The sequence below is a fragment of the Channa argus genome, chromosome 1 (genome assembly GCF_033026475.1).
Source record: "Channa argus isolate prfri chromosome 1, Channa argus male v1.0, whole genome shotgun sequence".
Taxonomy (NCBI): Eukaryota; Metazoa; Chordata; class Actinopteri; order Anabantiformes; family Channidae; genus Channa; species Channa argus.
This window is the reverse complement of record NC_090197.1, coordinates 42,838,587-42,853,244: the sequence shown is the minus strand read 5'-3', so window position 1 is coordinate 42,853,244 and position 14,658 is coordinate 42,838,587. Positions and strand designations below refer to the sequence as shown.

The following is a 14,658-nucleotide window of genomic DNA, read 5'->3' as shown; positions in this document are numbered from 1 at the left end:
CAAGAGAAAAAAGTTACATTTATCATTACAAGCGGATCTTAAATACACCTGAATACATATTCATTTAAATTGCATCTAAGTACATGATATACTCTTGTGCTTGATGTGTTGCACATGTCATGTATTCTAATTCGACTTCACATGGCTCATGAGTCAAGTAAACAATGAGACAACAGATGTGTAATGGCATAGTTATAAATATGTCCTTGTAGACTGGATTACAAATGATTATGAAGGAGAATTATGGATTTTATTTTTATTTAAAGGATTTTAGATGACTTGGATTTATATCTAAGACATGAAGTATAAGATAACTGAATTACTTAATTTGAAACGAATAGCGGTGAAGTAATCATTTTGCAATTTAAATCTGGGAACGCATTTGAACCTATTTTAATGTTTGGCCCATAGTGCTTATTGTTTTGCAGCATATGGTAAACTGTTGAATCTTAAGGCTTAAGAGGGCCACTCGGTATAGTTATAACTTACAAAGTGGTAATGCCAGAGACTCTAACAGGCATATGGCAATAAACAGTGGACTTACAACCAGAAAGATTAATTTAATGCAAAAGATAAAAACATGTTTAACCCCCACATCTTATAGGATCTTCATGCAGGAGAATTTATTAAGACTATTAGTCATGCAAAGTATTGGTTACATAGAAAAAACACACACATAGCCACAAAAAACTATATAGATATCAAAGTTATGTCCAGAATGTGAGTGCAAAGGAAAATGTGAGCCCCATAGACTTTACTACAAGATGGCAATGATACTTGTATTCCTATGGGACTGATGCCTATTCCATACAGCAGTGGGTAAATGGCAAACTAAGCAGTCATCTTGCTAAGGGAGTTGTGGAGAGTGTAGGGGGGACAGCATTGCAGACACAAAAGGGGGGGGGGGGATCAGACTCTGTATCAAACAGACAAAGCTATCTACCTTGCAAGTCAGCTTTCATCAATGCAACTTTTGTCGGCAAAATAATAAGAAAGGAAAAGGCAAAGTATACCAGCTGTTAGTAAAACACCAAGATGTCAGAGATGGTGTAACAGAAACACAGACTGCTGAAGCAGGAGAGACAGAGCGAGAACTGAGCATGATGTTTGTCCTCATAAAGAGCCAGAAGGCGAAAACTGTATTGTATAATTGAAGCCAGGTTAAGCCACACTATAACAGAAGCTACTCTCAAAATGGAATCAACACTGTGAAGTAAAAGCATGTATTTGTTATTTGTCATTATGATGAGAAGTGGCTATGCTTAGTCCAAATGAAAACTGCATATTCACTCTCATGCAAATTCTGAAATGGCCTCAGCTTCATTCAAATACACTATGTAACCTATTGACTCTATCACTACAATCCAATAAAGGTATTATTATGTAAGCAAGTCTGCATTGTTAGAGGCCATTGATTCTGTGTGGCACAAAATGAAAACGGCAAGTTAGACAGAACCACACCGAGAGCTCAATTTGATTACATTGTAACATTGGATCATGAAAAGATCAGAAGTTGTGTACTCAATAGAAAAAGAATGGATGAATTGTGAAATTAAACTAAGTAAGTGACGTAAAATAAATCAAATATTGTCTCTGAATGTGGCACACGCATTACACTGGGCAAATGATATTCATGCATGCAACAAAGGCTTCATACATAATTCAAAAGGATTGCTTCTGGCAAACTCTCAGATCCAGCAAGCATGCATAGAGCAAAACAAAATGGGGATAAAATGGGAAATAACACTGGCAGTACAAATATGGCAGAAAGAATAATCAGATTATGGCCAAGTGAAACAGAAGTGATTGCCTATGGAGGACTATCAGAACTTGATGCATTCTAACAGAATACTAACACAATTTATGGATGTTAAATTATGTGCCACAGGTTGGCAGTTTGGGCGCTTTGGTGGTTGTGCTTCATAGTGTGTGTTTATCCTTTTCACACAAGTTTGAGAATGGGAAGACTGAGCAGCAATGTATCACTGCATGGCATTGCAGTGGCTGCCAAAGCTTTGTAAGAGGAAAACAATCTAGTAATTATTAGAGAATTACAATAAAGAAACCTTATCTGACTTAACTGGTGATCAGATTTTACATGAACATCTTTCTTGTAAGCTTCTATTAACAATCAACACAATGCAATTCAAACCTAATCTCCAGATTGAGCATACGATAAATACCACAAAATCTGACAGCAACATATGGCCAAGAAAAGAGTTGATCTTTCCTTAGTGGCCTGAGAGTCTGCTCACCTTCACACCCTCTCTCTATCTGCCCCACACAGTCCAGAGCCTCTGACATCAAGTCTGGGAGCCGCCCATTCAGATCCACTGATGCCAGACAACCTTGAAAACCTTCCTTGGCATGCACCAGTTTCGGCAGCTCCTTGTACATCTCCTTAGCCACCCCACCAATGTAAAGGTTGCCTGTAAAGGAATTAGAAATGACAATACTGACCCCTAGTGGAAATAAAGTATGATACTTAGCTTGCAGCATGGTGTCTTGCTTGTTACAGAAAAGAAAGTTAAAACCACATACTGTAATTTTAATTGGCCTCACATTAAATGTTCCACACTAAAAACCAGCAGGTTTAGGTTTTACCTATTTACTGAAAGTATTTTATGTGAAGGATTGGAGGAGGTTAATTATTATAAGTCTAGCTTACAAAATGCACTTTATATTTTTATTTAATTAGTTTTCTGTAATAACACAAAGTCAATATAATGTCATTGATGCCCAAGCCAGAAATGTGTCATATGCTTGAACTATTACAATAAAAAATGTAATCCGAACAACTTTCTTCAAGGTACTGCAGAGAATGATTTATGCCAATTTCCTTCTGATTAGAGGATGCTTTTTTAAATGGATAGTTATTTTAAACAAACTTTATCCAAGGTTGTTCTGCAAAACAGAAAATGGTCTTTTCTATTAAATCTCTGGTCCACATGCACAGCTTTAGCGTTGGCTACCAAATAGATGGGGGTTGAGCTCATGCTCAAGGGTACCTCAGTGGTGGTAATGAGCGAGGGCCAAGCATCACTTTTTCCACACACCCCTGTAGGGTTTATCCTGCTGGTGCAATATTTCAGTCACAAAAGCTGCTTCTCTCACCTCTAGGCCACTGCTGGCCCAATTTACTGAAATCTAAGATAGATATGTATTCACTATGCCTGCGTACCCTTCAGGTCCAGGTTTTTGGCTCCTGTGGTTGTCTGCGTGGTGATCTTGGTATCAATCTTAACAGTGTGCAGGTTGTTTGTGTCCCTGGAGATTATGACATTGTGCCAGTGGTTGTCGTTCAGGGGCTTGTTGGAATTGCCTTTGATTAGGTGGGCTCCGTTCCCCAGGTCAGACACATAGTGCAGGTAGCTGGAACCAGATAGGAAACAGCATGGGAATATGCTTTGGGCAGAAATGGAAGGACATGATAGCATTATAATAGTGTATTGTATGTGATGTGACACACACCGAAAAGAAAAAATATAATGTACCTTTTATAAACCTTATAATTAGCCAAGTACAAATTATTACACCTCTGATTTGTCACAAATTGCTTAACAAAACCTACAGACTACACCGGGAATAATAACACAAATAAGTAGAAAAGTATTCTGAAAACTGGAGCAAGAATGTGTGTGTTTGCCGGCATTGCTGTGTGCCTGCACATTCAAATGTGTAGATAAGAAAATATCAGAAAGTGCAGCTGTCTGAAAAGAGAATAAATAATTGGCAGGTTGCAGAGTTAACAAAAGGTTGTGGGCTGTGCTGAACAAATTGGTCTTAAATTCTTTGGTTTACAGGCAATTTGTGATTTGCATGCTCCTTTTAATTAAAATGTATGCCTTTAATGTTTAGCTTGTTGAATAATGACTTAACCTCAGGCATTACTTAAAAGAAGGTCATTCTATGGCTGCATTTCAGCAATACAAAATTCACCCTGTGTAGCAGATTCCCTTTTATATTGTTGTGCCTTCGTGAAGATTAAAAAGAACAGTAATAGCCGACAGCTCTTTCAGTAAATATTCTGGCAGAGAAGTGATAAGAATTCCCATAGTAATGGCATAAAAAAGTCAAAAGAATTATACTGTGTTTGGAAACTGCCATGCAGAATGAAGAGCTGCATTATTAAAATCATAATCCTTTTATGTGGACATTCTTACATAAATAAACATCATGCTACACTAGTTTAAAACTAATTCAACACAGTTTAAAGCCTTTTACTTTTCACAGTTGCTGGTCTTTACACCTGATAGCAGGTAGGTCTGCCAATGACGTTGAGTATGCATAAAGAGAGAAACTGGGTTGTTACTGTACTGTGGGCTGAACACTGACAGCTGAAGCACAACAGCTAAACAAAAACAGGAGTGCCGCCTACACTAAATCAAACTTCATCTGCAGAAAACCCAAGAAAAGTACTCCTGTTTGACAAGTCATCTGTGGGAAGTGCAGTACAAAAAACGCCATGGAAATGTATCCAGTCAGATCTACCAGAAGTGTGCAAAACATGTATAAAACCCAATTAAATAATAAAAGAATGCATCAGAAGTAACTGTGACTGGATCTGCAATAGATAAATAGGAGAAACCGTCACTCAAAGTTTTGGGGTATAAAGTGGGCGTGTCTTTACTTACCCTTTGACCAGCTCTACCACAATGAAGTCATTTCCATCCCCGCTGTTATACAGGATGAGACCATCAGAGGAGGTGGTTTTAAACTGAAAGAAAAGGTGCATGGAGTAGTATGCCTGCAGAGTAGTTAGGGTTACGTAGCTGGAGCGTGACTTGAAGGTGATAGGGTCAGCGATGATGTTCTTGAAGCCAATCATTGCATTGAGTTCACAGTAATCAATGTCACCGTTTTTACAGAGGTCAATGTAGGCCATGCCATTGAAGGAGAGGCTCTGGAGGTGGCCAATGAAGTTGGACGGCACCATGGACAAAAAGCGCTTCTCTGTCACAATGCCCGTCTCAATGTTATGGAACTCCAGCTGAGTGTGGTCACCCGCCATCTGACCTTTAAACACCAGAAAAGGGGGAGGAGAGAGGATGTTATTGGAGGTAAACAACAATTTACAATGTTGTAATTTAAAACATTGTTGTAATTTACAACAACTTGTAACAACAACTATTGTTAAATTATAAGTATAAATTTTGTACCATTAACTTAATACTACAAAACAAAATTAAGTGAACTTCTGGTCAATGTCAGATAGTGGGCAATTGCAAACCACGTCCAAGTGTTAGGTCCAATTTTTCTGGACATCAAAGATACCAGTCTCGCAAAAAATCTTTGTCTGCCTTTCTCCACAGCTCCGCTTTGCAGATTCTCATTTCAGGAGTGCTTTGTTTCTCTAGCTTCAGGGACATAGTAACCTAATTTTATTTTATTAAAAAACTCTTTAAGAGACTTTACAGTGTCTTATTTCAGATTCATCTGACCAATAAATATGCTGCAAAATCATCCAGTATCTTTTTATGTTCTTTAGTTCCTTTGTTAAACAGATCTGTTCCTTCTATTATTGGCAGTGTTGCTCCTTTTATGGTCCTAACCACGGCTTTCAATTTCTTGTAGTGACCACATACAGTATTTTATTTTCAGACTTTTATTGCATCAAAGTTGATATTCAGAATCTTTATATTTACAATATAGTCTGTTGTTCGCAATTAGGAATTTAAATACATAACCTTAACTTAAAACTTATTATTACATTATTAGTTATTATGCTTGATGACATTAACCACTTTTTATTTTACTGATGCACAGAGGTTTTGCTGTGAAAATTAACATCATAGCAAATTTCATCATATAATTTAAATTTTGTAGACAGTTATCTCCTAGCTGTCCTAGATGACAGGTTTTAAATGCTGCCTGATAAATTTCAAGCACTAATGTTTTGGATATGGTTTTGAGAATTTTAATAATAAACTTTCAGAGAAACTAATGAAACAATGAAAGCCTCTCTCCAGTTGAGAAAAACATCTAAGCTGCTACGCTAACAAATAAAAACTTTTATTCTAAAACAGAGTCTTACCTAGAACCTCAGAGCCCAACAAATGTTACAGAAAGATTAAAGGAGAAAGATTCTGTCAGACACAAAGAGGATGAGAAGTACCTTCCACAGGTGGCAGATCATCTACAGTCAGTTTCAAACTCTTGCCCCTCCTGAACACACGTACTGTGTGCCACTCATTATCGTTCAGATTCTGACCCGCGAAAATTGTTTCGGGACCTTTGCCTGCAGGACAGTCCAAACAATGGTTAACAGACATGCACGCATACACACACAGATACAAAATAGAGAGGCTCAGAGACAGGAAAACAGTCAGAGGGATGGGAACTCGAAAGGAGGACAGAGAGAATGAGTTACGTAGTTTGACAGAGGCCAAAAACATTAAGGTAAACATAGTTAATGGTCCATAAAAACACATCATTCTGACTTGCATTTGCTGCACTGAGCACACCATTAGACAGGACAACAAATTTCTGAATTCTCACTGAAGACCATTTTTTTTCAAACCGAGAGAAAAAGAAAGTGTCACATTATTATTAACAGTGCTTTCTTGTAAATGTTTGGGTTAGGTAACTAAAGAAACAAGGATAGTTAATGTGTTTATTATAGCTGGTCACTAATTTCCTGCGAGATTGTTTCCATTACTATCATACCACTTGGTGGCAGCAAATAACTACCAAAAGGCTACAACAGAGCAAGGCAAATAACAACTCAGCATCACTCTCCATTTTGTTTACCAACGACAGTGCAGCCCAGTTTTTGATTTCTCTCATGTCCACCACATGAAATGAAATAGTGCCGTGGAAAGAAAGTCTTAAATAATGGAAGCAGTGTACTTGGTGGTACAAAAAGCACCCCTTTAAAACAAGACTTACAGTCCATTGTCCCTACAAAGCAGGAAATACAGAATGTGATTTTAATCAGCAGCTTTAAATATAAACAGGTGTTTTGGACAAACAGCAGGTTGCAAGTAGCCGCAGTAAAGCTACAGAAACCACACCGATTCCATTATTAAGTCCGGTGCACTCTCATTAAATTATACAGAAAACATTGAGGTGAATAACATTTGATAACAATAAACAATGTCTCTAAATCAGCCCTACACTGTATGCTAAGCCCAGCATATTAATATTGCATGAAGTGTGTCATTGCTAGCATGTAGTAAGAGAAACACCACACAGGATCCCAGTGCCAAAAACCTCAAGGAGAGAGATAATCCAATATATAACCGTAGATAAATTAGAACTGCAGCAAATGTTTACATGTGTGATAATATGAGCAGAAAGAAAAGAAATCTCTCTTTCCAAGATCCACTTCTGCACTTAGAAATTCCAGTGTTGGTCCAATTGGGGCAACACATTATTTTTTCATGCAGACTCCGTTTTAGAGCATCTTTGAACTGCTACATAGCTCTGATGCTCCCCTGCTGAGCACACATAGCCAAACAGGCCAATGAGGACACACCACTGTGACAGTATTAAAATCCCCAGGCTCTGAATACCTTGCCCACTGTGGGGAGCCTTTTCAGATGGGTGCCAGGTTCCCCTGAACCCATTTATGGCAATGCATTTCTTCCCTTTCTGCAAGCGTCAAAGTCCCAATGCAATGTGTATGCAAATCTTAGGGTGCCAAAGTACTGGGACACACTCAATCTCAGAGGCACAGTTCTGCTCTGTAAGCACTAAACGCCAGGGCAGGATTGAAACCAGACGGCTGGCGAGGGATTAAGGAGGTGAGATATGAAATAATGGGATGGAGTTGGACTTGAAAGCATGCTTGATCTTTGCCTTCCATCATCCTATCCTTGTTGCTCTCCAAGGAGGAAAGAAAGGAAAGGGGAAACGAGGTCAGTTGTATTAAGCAGTACATTCCTGCAAACATTCACTACTAAAGAGCCTGATTTTACGCCTGCAGTGCAGTCTGTGGTACAAACTGCCAGGTACTGGCCAGACATTAGGAGCCTTTAGCCCACTGTCTGCTGTGTCTAGCCCCCTCTAGTGCCATCGCTGATGGTGATCTATCTGCAGTGATGGATCTACAGTGATCTCTCCCTGCCTCAATGACTTTAGGCCCAAGGGAACAGTAGAGAAGAGTGGCAAAGGGCACCAAAAGAAGATGTGATTATCCAGTCAATCAGCTCTGGCTGGCAGGTTGACAGGCCAGATACTGGTGCTGCCTCTACCGACACTGTGACTCACCCAGGTGAAGGAAAAAAGGTAGGACTAACTGACCAAACAGCAAACCACACTGCTGGATCATCGTCAACACAGACATCAAAGCAGACATGCAAAGAAAAGCTTAGCAGGCCACCACGCAAGGCAACCTGCTTGTCCAATCAATGCCAAGCTAACTGCGAACCCATTGTGAACATGGTTTCAGCAAGTAGAGGTTAAATAGTGCTAAAACAATGACAATCAGTACTAATCTCCTTTATTGTGCCATTTGCATTTATGAGCTCTACAAACTGAGACTGCTAAATACTGAACATGCTGAAAGGTTGTTTTTAACACAACTCAATTTAACTGCCATCACATTACTGTGATTATAAAATTATTAGCAATAACTGCATGATCATGTTGTGTTAATTATGTGATGACAGGAAAGCCAGTGAGCCTGATGTACCTTTGGGGTGGGATGTGGAATTTTATGCCCTGCTTTAATTTAAGTGGCTAGTTTTAGTCTCTTTACGAAACAAATTAATTGCATAAAACACAACATGCCATTGGGTGGTTTATACCTGCTGGTATTTTATCTCATATGTATGTCTTACTATAGAGTTCCCTTGTAATACTTACTATATAAGTTATGTCAAAAAGGTGCTAGAATTTAGAGGGAGAGGTGTTCAACCAAAGTTCAACCAATCTACCATTGTTACCTAAATGACAATTATAAACAGTCTTTTTGACACATTGTTAGATTAGCTCGGATGAAATCTCTTCTAATTGGCCACAGGGTGTTCGATACTTTTATTCAGACATCTGTTTGATGAACACATAAACCAGCTATAGATTTAATAATTAAAATTGTAATAAAAAGATTTCTACATGTGTAAAATTAACCACTAAGTATTTTCAAATTTCAATACATGCTGTACATCATCAAGCACTCTAATAATGGGACAATACTTTAAGCCTTCAGCTCATTAGCATGCAAAATAAATCACAGAATCCTGTGATTTTCCAGCCACTCATTCATCATTCAAACAGACACACAGGTGTAATATCCATGTAAACAGTCTCCTACAGCTCTTTCATGCTAAATAAGTCAAAATTGAAGGATTGATGTGTGGAAAAGATCAATTATAAAAAAAACAAAACAAAACAAAAAAAAACCCAGCAGTGTAGAGATGCTGCTGTAGAAGGTCATGAATAGAATATTTATATAAAGTTGCCCTCATCACTAGAGTGTGGCTATGCTGTAAATCAGCATTATCCTGCAGTTCAACTTAATGAATAATAGAAGGCCAGAATGGGCAGAGAAAAAAAAAAATCTGTCACAGGATATTTTTAGTTAATATTTTTCATTTGTTGTCACTCAGTGCCTGTTAACAGTGTTTAAGTCAAAGTGGCAGTGTTTTCTTCAGACAGCTCTGGGCAGCCCCAGGGAGCCTGGGTCCTTAATTGACAGTGATGTGTTCTTTGAGTCAGTGCTGAAATTCTTTATCCACCAAGCTGACCGGAGCTGCAGCGCCTGACAAGACACATTAATTAACGCAGGGAAAAAAAAGAGGACAAAAACAACAAGGAGAAAAATAATAACCTAGAAAAAATGAATTAAACGATAACTCTTCATAAGCAGAAATGCAGTGGCTTAAAACATTTCTTTCATAGAACTTCAATTAAACATTTTTTATGACATAATTAGGTCTGGATTAATTAAAAAAAAACACCTGCCACAGTATATTTCTGTATATCTATAAAGATCATGTAATTCTGCAGAGGTGACTGCGTGTTCTGTTGCATGACATGTGAGCAAAAAATTACTTAACTGGGAAAACAGAAAAGTGCTTTAGGATCATTTGTTTTTCAGTATTATTCCCACATGAAATTAACTATTAACAATTTGCACAATTGTACAATTGTAAGATTAAGTCATTACCATTCAACCACACTTTACTGTGTTTATGTAACTTTTAAAATAAGCTAAATTAGCATATTAGTATAACTAACATCAGTAAAAGAATTGCTTACGTACATTTATGCACAGATTATGCCTTCACACTATCCTCATAAACCAAGAATGACCTTTTAAACCATTGGAAAGGGGAATTAGAGCTTAGAGCTTTTTATTTGCATACACAAACAAGGGATGCAATCCAAGATGCATGAACAATGCTATTTAGCATTTAGAAAGGTGTAAAGAAGGGCTGGCTCACAGAAGCATGTCTAGAGGTCACATCATGGGATTCTGTGTGGAGGCGTTTTGTTGTGCAAGTCTCTGCTTCTCATCATGCAGTGACCTTCAAATACTGTAACACTTCACACACAAGGAGATCTAACAGTCGTGTTTTCAGAGAGAACAGTTTGTCCTTATATACAGTGTGTGACTGGCACTCTATAATGGAGCTTAAACCGTCTAATTTCGGGTGGTATTTACTGATACTGAGAGGGTGTCTGTCAGGAAGAAGGCTCACGTATTATGACTCCAGAGAAGTAATTATTAATTCATCACTGTTCCGGAATAATAAATGTCAGGGATATTTACCTCCCAAAATATTGCAATGTAACCTCTTTGTTGAAATTCACACATATACACACATACACAAAGACACATATCCCCCATGAATCCCACAACAAGATCTATTCTCTCTTCCTCCCTCTTCATCCTTTTCTTTCTGCTCTGTGAGGCAGGTTAATGAGAATAATAAAATCACACTCTGTATTTCCTCTGTGTCTTGAATGGCCTCATCAATTTACAACTGACATGAAATACTGAAACCAAAAAAATGTGAGGTGGAGATAGGGAAACCATGCATGTCTAAAATACCTGAACCTCCAAAGCATGCGTTTTATATTATGAGTGAAAAGGTTTGTTAATCTGAAACAACTTAGTATGCAGAATAACAGCTGACTGCCATATTTGGGTTTGTTATTAATTCCAGCCTCCCATCATCTCCCTCCCTCTGCCCATTATTCTCCAGACAGCAGACAACACCACTAAGCATTTTTCTTATGCACCTTAGACTTGGAATGATAGAATATAATGTCTGTGTCAGAGTATGGGGTATGTCAGATATATGACTGTATTCCCACTGCTGTAGGTTTTTGATATTTGAATGTGAGCATTGTATAGTGGGTGCATATAGACCAAAAACATGGCTACATAACTGCCAACATAACATAAGAAATAAGTAGAAAGGTGAACAGTAACTTACTGGATGTACAGTTTATCCTGATACAATCTAGATGGGGAAGAATAGATGAGAGATAAATTCATCTTTCAACGTTACAGCTGCAGACATCATTAAAGCAAACAGTCCACCCCTCTGGGGACAAACACATGGACACTGTCCATCCTCTGATGCTCTCACCGTTGGCCCCCGAGCTGCAGCAGGCTGGTGAAAGCACTGCAGTAGAGTTGAGCCAGAGGAGCAAAGTGTGACTTAGAACAAAATATCGTCAGAGCCAGGTTAGGTTATAATGGCAGTGGCTGCATAGATTTGCTTTAGAATGTGGCCAAACAAAGCGGTTTTCCAAATAAAGGACTTCTGTCAATTATATGATCTATGAGAGTATAAGAGCATCAGATTTTGGATCAGGGTCAGACAGGACCAGTTGGAAGATATTCTTATTGTCTCCACCTCTGTTCCTCTCTAACTGTTTATTCCATTCATCTAACCGTCTCTCCCTTTTATTCCATTTCATGGAATGTTTCACATTTGTTGTCAAATTCTCTGAATCATATCATGATTGTTATAATGATAAATTGCATCGTAAATCACAGGTGCAATATAAACTGCAGTAGCATTTATTCTACTATTCCTGGTGTTCTAAGCAAGAGTAGCAGTGATAAAATAATGATTAATGCACTCTACCTGAGTAAAACATACTTAACTTGTGTATTTACACATTATGTATTATGTCTCCACTTACTAAATAAATTTCTTTCAAAGTTTACCTGTTTGCTTGCAGAGTTATAATAGTTCAATTGATGACTAAGATCAAATATTATAAATAAAAGTATTATTAATTAGAATATTCAGGATTAGTCCCACCTCCAATACATAATATTCCAATGATAGTAACAGATACATTAATTGGTTATTTACCTTTACCACAACAGCTTTAGTCTAATAATATAATCAAAACCCCCAAAAAATCTAAATTAAATCTATTGCACAGCAATGCCATATACTGAGCTACCATCTCCATTTTTTTTTACCTCTCTATTTCCTAAGGCTGAGCTCATGCCGTGTTCTGATAAAGGTGACCCAGATCAAACCCCCTCCCTTGCTTCCTATTTGGCCCTGCCTGTCATGTGTTGTCAACCACAGCAGAAAAGTGGTCGCAAACAGCCAGAGACCAACACAAGGCTACCCTTTCAGGGAATGCTCAGCTTTTTGAAGGAGGAATGAGGAAGACAGGCTTCAAGGGCTGAAGACAAACTCAAAAAGCTCTCAAGTAGCATCAAAGATAATTCAAAAGAAAACAAAACACAGTGACCTGTTGTTTTCATCAGAGGGCATCTGATCAGACTTGTCAGCCCTGTCAGTGTGTGGCGCTGTTGTTTTCCGTGGTGGGACACTCGCTTTCTTGTTGCTGACAGCAAACAATGACTGTCTACTTTGTATGCACGACTAAACGGCCCCGCTTAGGGAGCCCATTTATGTTTAGCCAGTGGAAAGGAGAAATAGATGGCTATCATTTGTGCGGCACTGCTCTGTTTGAGAGATATCAAACTTTTCACAGCCATCATTGGACCCTTTCCTGAGCAAATAAGCACACATGCACACACATAGAGTCTTTCATTTTGTCCTCAATTTTCTGATTTTGTTGTAGGTTATGGGGGAGGCAGAGCATTATACTTGGTTACCACTAACTGAGAGGAGCTTTAATTTAAAGAAACTCCTTCAACTTCAGATGATTATATTATATGTTATATTACATATTATATTGCTTGTATAAATGTTAAATGTACGTTTCTGAAATCTAACAGCACCAGGAAATATTACAGTGCTTATGCTGTAAGGGCAATTCTCTTTGAAAAGATGCACATGCTGGTCTGAGGTTAGTTGATGAAGTGGGCAGCGAGCATTCCCTACTGGGCAACAGCAGCTGTGTGCTCAACTGGCAGTGAGCGGAGAGCCGCAGACTTTTGCCATTGAAAGTCCTTACACCATCTCTTTCTATTCACAATAGAGTAAGAATAACAGAGAGAGTAAGACGAGACTGTCTGCATGTGGCTACGTTGATTTGAAAGTGTCATCAAGCTTAATTTTATTTTCACATGACTTTGCAGCTGTGGTCAGTGTATGTCCAAGACATTACCTAAATTGACAGTCAGGCGGACGCGGCCACTCTCCAACTCTAGACGCAGGGAGTCAGCCGAGTCCCGGGATGTGGTGGCTATTAGAATGCCATAGGCTCGTTGGGAGCGAAAGCGCAAAGACACATCTTCGGCTTCAGTGTGCATCACCACTGGCAGCTGGACCTTCATAAACTTGCTGCCGTCATAGCTGAGGATAGTCGCCTCTGCAGAGAGAAGAAGGAAGAATACAGTAAACCCATGACTTGGGATGTCAGCTCAGCTAACAACGATGTCCTATTGTGGATATAAAGATAAGAGTTGACTTTCTAAGAGATAATAAACAATGAATGTGTATTACAAATACTGTGATTGGGAGGTCACACTAGTAAGAAAAGGCAGTTACAGTATGAGCCTGTTAGACAAATGCATTCAGATACTAACTCTGCAATAGTAGCAGCCTGCGCTGACTTCATAATCATCCATCATCCAGTCTATCCATACAGGAATGACTATAAACCATGAAGTTGACGAACACAGGGACATAAACAGTCCTCCAGGAGAGGCTCTGGGTGTGTTTCTCACGTAAATGCTTTACAGGTTTTTGGGAAGGTTGACAAATGCAACAATTGGTCTAGGAGAATTACAAGTACTAGTACAATGTACAAACTTGTTAGATGCCCGGTATCAAATAACTCTGTGCTACCCAAAGTCTGAGTCTCTTTGCCAATTTAGCTGGTGGCTAAAAAAGGAAATACTTTCAACACAAGAACAAGACCAAGTGGCAGAGCAGGTTTTATTTGCAATACAATAGTGGCAAATTACAAAAGGACAAATTTGTATTGACTGATGAAAAAAGCTACAATTGGTGACAGAATTGGAATAGTCTGCTCAGGGTGACTGCATCTACTCAAAGCACTAGGCAGCCGTCTGGAGAAACGCTGGGAAGATTGTTTAACACTAGCAGGAGGTTGTAACAGCATTTCCGGTAGTGTAACTAAACCATAACCCAATAACAAGGCCATTACTGCAGCTGCAGTGTCGATACAGATAGAAGGCGAGTTGGAGGGACGAGAGATGGAGAGTGGTGCGGGTGATAGGGTACCAGTGTACAGATGCCACCTCATCACCACTTCCTTGTGACACAGAGCCAATGTCACATCCATCCCCTGGGATGACTC

The 14,658-nt window shown here is 38.8% G+C and overlaps 1 protein-coding gene across 39 annotated transcripts in view; it reads right to left on the bottom strand.

Moving 5' to 3' along the window:
• Nucleotides 1-14,658, bottom strand: part of LOC137137301 (neurexin-1a-like) — a 230,960-nt gene that overhangs the window by 114,761 nt on the left and 101,541 nt on the right. For 28 of the 39 annotated variants that reach the window (XM_067523669.1, XM_067523686.1, XM_067523678.1 and 25 more), the window contains 6 exons: nucleotides 13,501-13,704; nucleotides 11,388-11,414; nucleotides 6,116-6,238; nucleotides 4,635-5,016; nucleotides 3,182-3,372; nucleotides 2,256-2,429 (listed from right to left, as the gene is read on the bottom strand). In XM_067523669.1, coding sequence (XP_067379770.1) covers nucleotides 2,256-2,429; nucleotides 3,182-3,372; nucleotides 4,635-5,016; nucleotides 6,116-6,238; nucleotides 11,388-11,414; nucleotides 13,501-13,704 — 1,101 coding nt within the window. Of the gene's footprint in view, nucleotides 1-943; nucleotides 978-2,255; nucleotides 2,430-3,181; nucleotides 3,373-4,634; nucleotides 5,017-6,115; nucleotides 6,239-11,387; nucleotides 11,415-13,500; nucleotides 13,705-14,658 lie in introns of those variants that run through there. The other 11 variants (XM_067523613.1, XM_067523647.1, XM_067523770.1 and 8 more) reach the window with 2 other exon arrangements.